Raw genomic sequence first — 8,348 nt, 5'->3', positions numbered from 1 at the left:
AATCCCTTTTTATCTTGTAAAACTTACATTTAAAACATTTTAATTTCATTGTCCTGAATTTTCCACTGCATAAAGATAATTCATATAAAATCCACAATTAAGCATTTCTTTCAGTAGCAAAATATTCAAATAAATTTTTACAAATTTCTTAGTTTTCTCTGTAAGTAGAACTTAGATTGATTTGACGGAATGTCTCGGAGTAAATTTTAAGTATTATTACTTCTACGGTCTTTGGTTAGAGTTTTCTTGCTTGGGGGTGCTCTCGGGCAAGCTGTTCTGTCTTGGTTCTCTTCCTCTTGTTTTTTTCAAGTTTTTATACTTTATATCGAAGATGTTTATTGTGATGTTGCTCTTCTTAGAATATTTTATTTTTCTTTGTTTCCTTTCCTCACTGAGCTATTTTCCCTGTTGGAGCCCCTGGGCTTATAGCATCCTGCTTTTCCAACTAGGGTTGTAGTTTAGCAAATAATAATAATAATGATAAGGATGATAATATAATTCAATTGAAATGTTGAAGGGTTAAGGATGAAAAGAAAGTTCCAAACAAGTTTTGAATAAATGTTAGATTTTATTTAAAAAGGAAGCTTACATTCTTTGTAATGCCCATTAAATGTATTGATAAATGAATGAAACTAAGAATTCTATATATGTAAACAAAATATGATATGTGTGATAAACTGATTTCTCTGTTATGTAACTCAGGCATTCACAGTCTTTCAAATTAAGCTTCCTAAGTTCAACGGGTATTTTCGTGAAATGTATAACCGTGTTTTTCAATAGGTGGTTTAATGTTTTAGATACTGTATACTGTATTTAACTTTTTTTTTTTCTTGTACAATACAAAATGAAGAGTCGGGTGTGAATTTGAAGTGTAACGTGGAATGTTATAAGCTAAAATAAGATCCAGGTTTTAACAAAACTTAGCCATGTTTCGCTGTCTTATCCGTGCTTACAGAATAGTTTATCCCTTTGACACGTGGAGTACTGTATACAATGTGGATAAGAAATTAAGTAGGATTAAGTTTTCAGTAACCTTTATCTTAGAAAGTCATTGTGGTATTTTTAAAAGCAACAGAATACATTTGGATATCTATTTTTTTTATTGACTTTCTTTAAGGCTTAGTTTTTGAAGAGAGCTACTGGAAAGCCAAAAGGAATTTTTGTTCTGCCTTAATTGGTAAATTATTTATGTATATCACAACTCACCAGCTTGTTTAAAAATGCCTTCTATTAATACTGCTTTCAATCAAACAAAATGCCCATTAAGGAGACCCACATCATGGATATTTTCTGGAAAATTGGTCTCATTTGAAGATCAGTGAAAAAATACTGTAATTTTCTTTACGATCTGTTATTAAATGCCCATGCATATACTTCTCTAAATTGAAACAGTTATATCAAAGTTATATTTGGTACAGAGGTCATATCAGTTCTTGAGTTAACTTCCAATTCTTTGTAGGAAATTTTTTAAGGTTTTATCTACTCGTGAATGGTTGCGACGATTAAGGAAAACTGCCTTGACTGGTAATAAAGTCTTTTGGGAAGAAATTTAAATAAAAATAATATATTTGACTAAAATCTAGCTGATGGTAATAGATGGCTTAGTCATCGTCGTCGTCCGTCGGAGTCGTCTGCTGTGGTGGAAGTGAAGTTGCTTGTGCAGGTGGCGGCCTTGGCCGGCCTCTTCCTCGGCCTTTCCGTCTGAGTTGTCGAGACTGACCCACCTGACGAACCAGAACAACGATGTAGCAATAATTCAGATTTGATTTATATTAGATTCAATATTGTGAAAACTTTAATTTGTTTAGTCAGTTTGAAAGAAAAGTATATTTTCTGAGAATATACTTTATATATTATCTTAATAAACTACTGTGCATACTATTATTATACATAAAGCTATGAGAAGAAAAATTGAAAAACCTACCCGTAGGTAAAATGTTAATAGTGCCACCAGTTAAAGGACCTTGTGTATTTGTAACTTTTTTGTTAAAAACTTAATTTTGTGATACAGTACTACAATGGTGAATTTTACAGCTTATAGCTATTGCCTGTATGAGGTACTGTACCTATACTACTTATAGTAAGATGCATAAAATTGATTTTGATGTGGAGTAATGAATGGCAAATGTTTTTTATATAAATACAGTACACAAGTTTACTTTCAAGTATTGAGTTTTCAGGGATATGATTTGACTGCTGGTCCAAGAGCTTCTAAAATTGAAGAGAAGTCCCGGGTAATCTTTGTGTGTCAAGTGTAAGACTTTTTATTAATGATTAACAGTCGGTGAGCACTGTCAACTTTTTCCTGTACTGAAATGACGGTTCTATGTTAAATATACCGTACAGTATGTGGTTATCACATAGATGTACGATAAATGACTTTCAGTTGAAGTTAAGAATAATTTACCACAAACACAGACTTTTACCATTGTTACCTGAAGTCCCATGTAGAACTGTACATCGCCTTTGAAATTTTCAGGTGTAAACGAGAAAAAGGGATTTGGTCCGTAGCTGAATTTCAAACGACAAACATCGTTTATGTCTCTGCGGTATCCATTCGGACAGGACTCTTTTGGTACAGCTGTAGAGAAAAAGAAAATTTAATAGATGAAAGCAAAGGTATTCATTATACAAAAAAGTAATGATTTTACTGGTGCGTGAATGTTCGTCTTTTGTCGTACGAAAATATTTGAGAGAATACTTTTAATCATTTCTATCTTTAATATATCAGGAACCAAACATAGTTGTGAATATTCATCTTTTACCTTAGGAAAATATTCGAGAGAATGATTTAGATGGTTTCTATCTCTAATATGCTGGGAACTTAAAATAGAATGCTGTTATAAGTTAATAAATTTTGGTTAGGTAATGTAGTAGATAATCTTTTTAAGTGAGCCATGTATGTAATAGGGAAACTTTTAAGTAAGCCATATACTCTTAAGTTCAAATAGTACATACTGTACTGTAAAAAGAAAACAATTGGTGGTTCACTCACTTATGATGGCAGCGTTGAGACCTGGATCGGGGCCGTCAAATACTGTCCCTCTTGGCGCCGGCAATCCAGTGTGGAAAGGTAAGGCTGGTATTAATGGGAAAGTTGCCTCTTGCCATACTGTCAAGGGAGACAGAGAGCCAAAACTCATCACATCTGGCCCCAGTAAAGGCCCAGCCATTACTTCGCTGATGAAGGTGTACATGCAGATTACTGAAATATAAAAGGGTAAAGTATTAAAGTACGTCAAAATCGACATGCTTGCTCTGCTTACCCCAATGATAAAGAGTTCCATATGAACGTTTGATAAATAATGGTGATGCAGATGAATACTATATAATTGTTATTTTTTTTATTATTATTTATTTTTACATTGCTATAATTCATGTGGCATTAAGTTCCTCAAAATCTGATGTATGATTGTTAATTCCTTACACAACTCATTCCCTAAGGTAAGGATTTGTCAGTTTTTTGGCTTATTTTATAAAAAATCATTATTATGTAAATAAAATGATAAATGTTCACGTGGTGCAAACAGAAATGAAAATTTCCAACTAGAAGTTTGTCAAAGTTGCTAACAACGTTAGAATACAGTATCGTCAATTTTCAAACGCGATTTCCTGCATTTAATTTTTTTTATTTACCAAAATGTTCAAACTCTGCATTTGAGGTAGAGCCAAGGATGAGCAGGCAATGACAAATTCAGGACTCTCTGATTGCAAGTTGCCAACGACCCACTTGGCTATCATCCCCTGGGAATGGTTAATGCTGTCAGTACACTTAATGCGAAGCTCCGTAGGCGTTCCTTAACGGTATTTATTGTGCACCCATTTTTTACCCTTTTGCTTCACCCCTAACACTTTCATCTCGGTGTCCAATTTTTTTTTTTTTATTTCATTATGCAACTTTTCGGTTTCCCCCATTCGTATCTTGGCACTGGATGACCTCCCTGTCCGCAGAAACAAGCTACATCATTCAAATTCGACTAACATACGCTACTGGGGTCTGAGCTATGTCAGGCAGGGCAGCCGGTCAGGACTATGGTCCACACCAAAAAGCCAAAGCAAAGTCCTTCGAAAGAAGGCAACCGTGTTACCCCATACGAATGGGAAAAAAACACGCTAATAGAAGAAGATTCGGTGGTTAGATAATAAAAAGCCCTAATTTTTAGCAAATGATTGGGGATACCGTAATGTGGTGAAAGGGTTTGAGTATCGTCATGATCAGCAAAGCTGTGAGTCAGGGCCACCTATACTAGGTTGGTTTGCTGTGTGCGATCAGACAAAAGTCTCCCACCATCACCAATCTGCACTGACCAGCGTAGTGATGAAAATGGACAAACATCAGAATTTTCATTTGTCTTGCAGTAGACTAGAAACTACTGTATTTGTTGATATGTGATACAGACAGATACTGAATGTTGATAATTGAATGACATTTTAGAATTTATTTTATATCAGTGTAATGTAGGTTGTTTACTAAAGCTGACCGCGAAAAATATATATATTTTTAAAGGTTAAAACCACTAAAAACAAGTAGAAAAGACCTAAATCAGGGACTGTTACTGAAAAATATATGCATGACCATACAGTTTATGGAAAAAACGGATTATTAGACTACTGTTAATAATAATACTAAATGGCCTTTTTTTATAAGGGTTAATTAATGTAACAATCCAAAAGATACATTGCACACTTCGAGAAAAAAAATCTGCTGAAATAGTAGTTTAGTGGCATATTTTTTGCAAATATATAAGGATGTATTAGGAGTCCAGGTAAAAATATAGTATCATGAAATAATAAACGCAGAGCAACCTCATTATTATTAATCGGCCAAACTTTGGTAAACTTACAACTAACAAATATCCAAAAAATTTTGCTCCAGATATTGTCATGCAAATGAACCAAAGACATTTCGAAGTACACTTCAACAAACTTCAACTGGCCTTCATAAGGCACTAGCAGAGTTGGAAGACCTCTGGCCTATGCCTACATGGCTGAGAACTATGAAACGTGAACTAGATGATGATTGGAGAAATATTAATTTAAAAGCTGAAGATAGAGACGAGACTACTAGCGAAATGATGATGGAAGGCGAAGTGCTTAATGGATGGTATGACAAATTGACAATACAAATATGACTGGTGTGTATTAGCAAGTTGAGAAAACGTGCATTCCTTATTACAATTCATTGTTGAAAAAAAGGAAATCATAATTGGAGCAGTTTTTCCAATATCCAAAGAGCTTTTAATTGTTCATATTTAAACCAAGGATAAAATATTACGTCCGCAACCTATCAACGCCCGCAACCCCCTAAAAAGCATCAAAATTTAACGTGCATGTTTTGTTTAATTTGCAATTTAAGAAAACGTGCATTCATTATTACCATTCATTGTTGAAAAAAAAGGAAATCATAATTGGAGCAGTTTTTCCAACATGGAAAGAGCTTTTAATTATTCGTATTTGAACCAAGAATGAAATATGTCCGCAACCCCCCAAAAAGTATCAAAATTATCATGCATAAATAGTGTTTGTTTACTTTTGTTAGTGAGTGATGAATTTGACTTTTGGAACCTGCTATTTTCGTATCTTGTAGCCTAACTGGTAAGTTGAACGGGCCAAGGTAACGGCCATATCCTCTTTATATCCTCCTGAACATAATTTGGCAATATAAAAGTACATTATGATTGTGGTTGGTCATGAAAAACGTAATAACCAGTCGGTCCAAGTAACCTGTCATTAGGCCGCGGGGGGGGGGGGGGGGCAATGACGGTGCGGGATTATCCCCGAAATACGACATATTAAGACCCAACGACGTACATTACATCCCATGAAGACGCAATGACGTACGTTACATCCTATGAAGACGCAACGACGTAAGCTACATCCTAAGAAGACGCAATGACGTACGTTACATCCCACGAAGACGCAATGACGTACGTTACATCCTAAGAAGATGCAACGACGTACACTACATCCCATGAAGACGCAATGACGTACGTTACATCCTAAGAAGATGCAACGACGCACGTTACATCCCATGAAGACCCAATGACGTACGTTACATCCCATGAAGACGCAATGACGTACGTTACATCCCATGAAGACGCAACGACGCACGTTACATCCCATGAAGACGCAATGACGTACGTTACATCCTCCTTAAAACGTGTGACGTAATTCGTGCCTCAAGACTTGGCAGACACGTGACGTCATTATAGCACATCACGAACTCGCAAAACCCGTTTTTCGCGTTATCCGTTAGTTTCAGGTTGCAATGAAATATGACAGAGTAAGATTTATGGTTATTGTGTTAGGTCACGATGGTTAAGGGCTTATTAAAGTTCTATTTATAGTATATTGCACTGTACCTGCAGTATATTATATATATATGTGTGTACGCGCGTGATAATTGTAAAAAGAGAAAAAATCCTTTCTTGAATTCCTCTTATTTTGAATTCGTTTGTCAATACAAAACGTAAATAATAGATGTAAATTTGGTAATTGTGAATGCTTACTCGAGCTTTTAAATGTCATTTTAGAGATCTCGGATATGAAAGAGAGAGAGAGAGAGAGAGAGAGAGAGAGAGAGAGAGAGAGAGAGAGAGAGAGAGAGAGAGAGAGAGAGAGAGAGAGAGAGAGAGAGAGAGAGACAGCTAAAGTGTTATAGTAAGAAAGCTTTGTTGTTTGAGTCAAGTGGTTTGAGCCAGAGAGAGGGAACTAGGTTACTGGTTAAATCAAATTTGAGAGAGAGAGAGAGAGAGAGAGAGAGAGAGAGAGAGAGAGAGAGAGAGAGAGAGATAATGAATTTTAAATCATCTGGAGATTGAAGGCTGAACTCGAATGCCTGCAGTCTCATATAATTGTAGGCTAACTCACATTTAACTCATGATGGTCTACTTACTGCTTACTTAAGCCTTAATAAAATATGGCTACTCTCATTCTACAAATAAATGATATGATTCAATATTAACCGCATTTTCTCATCTGTTGTAAATTTGCAGCCCGTAAATTAGGCTTGTTTCCGTTTCCAGATAATTGCAAATTATTCATTCTTCATTTTATCCTGACCCAGGTCCCTTGTAGCATCCTGCTTTTTCAGCTATGGTTGTTGCTTAGCTAGTGATGATGATAACCTTTACTTCATAATGCAGCTTCTGATTTCAATCCTCTTTATTGCATTTTACCTCCACTCCAGGCTATTCAGCCCAAATTCATAGCTTCAATCATCTTATGATTAATAGTTACATCTTTATTCATCCCATATCTTACCAACAAAGTTGTCTTTAACACAACTGAGGCCATTTTACACCCACTTCGCAAGAGTAACCTTGTCATATTCGTATTTTCACATCCCGAAACCAACTCGAGCATGATGCTTAATTTTTGGTAACCAGCTCTTCATTTGAACTTATTCTGAATCCAATTCTACTTTTTTGTATAACTTTCATCTTGATATTCTTATTTACATTACTTTATCATTCAAAATAAGAAGCAGATATGGATTTTATAAGATTTTTTTCTCATACTTGGTAAATCGAAGATAGGCTTAGTTCTCAAACTTCGCAATTATAAATACAACACAAAAATGTAAGTCTAGTTCATATTTCTCTTTTAGGCATATACTGAACTCACTGACCCATTTACCATAGTCTCATTGTCATTATGCTTTAGATACAACCACATTTTTCTTGCCCGAATACAAATCAAATAGGCCTATTAAGAGCGAATACACACCATAATGGCCTATTTTTCTTACTTTCTCGTCCTATACTCAATTTTTTTAATGATGGGCCTTTGCACTGACTCGCAGCTGGGCCCTTTTAGCTCGGAAAAGTTTCCTGCAATCTGATTGGTTAGAATGATCTTGTCCAACCAATCAGCGATTAGGAAACTCTTCCGAGCTAAAGGGTCACCTGCAAGTCGGTGCAAATCTGCCTCACTACAAAGAATTGACCATAGGTACGACATAGTTATCATAATCATATTCTATACATTGCAAATCAAATTTAACCTAAGCTATCTCCGTTAATGGGCCTAAGATGTTTCATTTTGCTTATTATTATTATTATTATTATTATTATTATTATTATTATTATTATTATTATTATTATTATTTGTGAATCACAATCTACAGAGATTTGTGGTTTATATATGTTTCCGGGTTACATCCAACTTCCATCACTTCTCACTATACTCAATTTTTTTCAATGAGGCGCCTTTGCACTGACTCGCAGCTGTGCCCTATTAGCTCGGAAAAAAATTCCTGCTTTCTGATTGGTTAGAATTATCTCGTCCAACCAATCAGCGAGCAGGAAACTTTTCCGAGCTAAAAGGGCACCCTTGCGAATCGGTGT

The 8,348-nt window shown here is 35.3% G+C and overlaps 1 protein-coding gene and 1 long non-coding RNA gene across 3 annotated transcripts in view; one reads left to right on the top strand and one right to left on the bottom strand.

Annotated features, from left to right (window-relative positions):
• Positions 1-544: 544 nt before the first annotated feature.
• Positions 545-8,348, bottom strand: part of LOC137651351 (uncharacterized) — a 17,909-nt gene continuing 10,105 nt past the window's right edge. Inside the window, exons 2-4 of one of the 2 annotated variants that reach the window (XM_068384648.1) lie at positions 2,996-3,205; positions 2,427-2,581; positions 545-1,724 (exon numbers count right to left, since the gene is read on the bottom strand). In XM_068384648.1, coding sequence (XP_068240749.1) covers positions 1,602-1,724; positions 2,427-2,581; positions 2,996-3,205 — 488 coding nt within the window. In that variant the 3' untranslated portion in view covers positions 545-1,601. The remainder of the gene's footprint in view (positions 1,725-2,426; positions 2,582-2,995; positions 3,206-8,348) is intronic. The other variant, XM_068384649.1, reaches the window with a different exon arrangement.
• The window catches only part of LOC137651352 (uncharacterized), a 114,322-nt gene continuing 111,504 nt past the window's right edge, over positions 5,531-8,348 (top strand). Inside the window, exon 1 of the long non-coding RNA XR_011046091.1 lies at positions 5,531-5,595. This is a non-coding gene — a long non-coding RNA (uncharacterized lncRNA). The remainder of the gene's footprint in view (positions 5,596-8,348) is intronic.

The sequence above is a fragment of the Palaemon carinicauda genome, chromosome 12 (genome assembly GCF_036898095.1).
Source record: "Palaemon carinicauda isolate YSFRI2023 chromosome 12, ASM3689809v2, whole genome shotgun sequence".
NCBI classification, from domain to species: Eukaryota; Metazoa; Arthropoda; class Malacostraca; order Decapoda; family Palaemonidae; genus Palaemon; species Palaemon carinicauda.
This window is presented reverse-complemented; position numbering and strand designations above follow the sequence as displayed.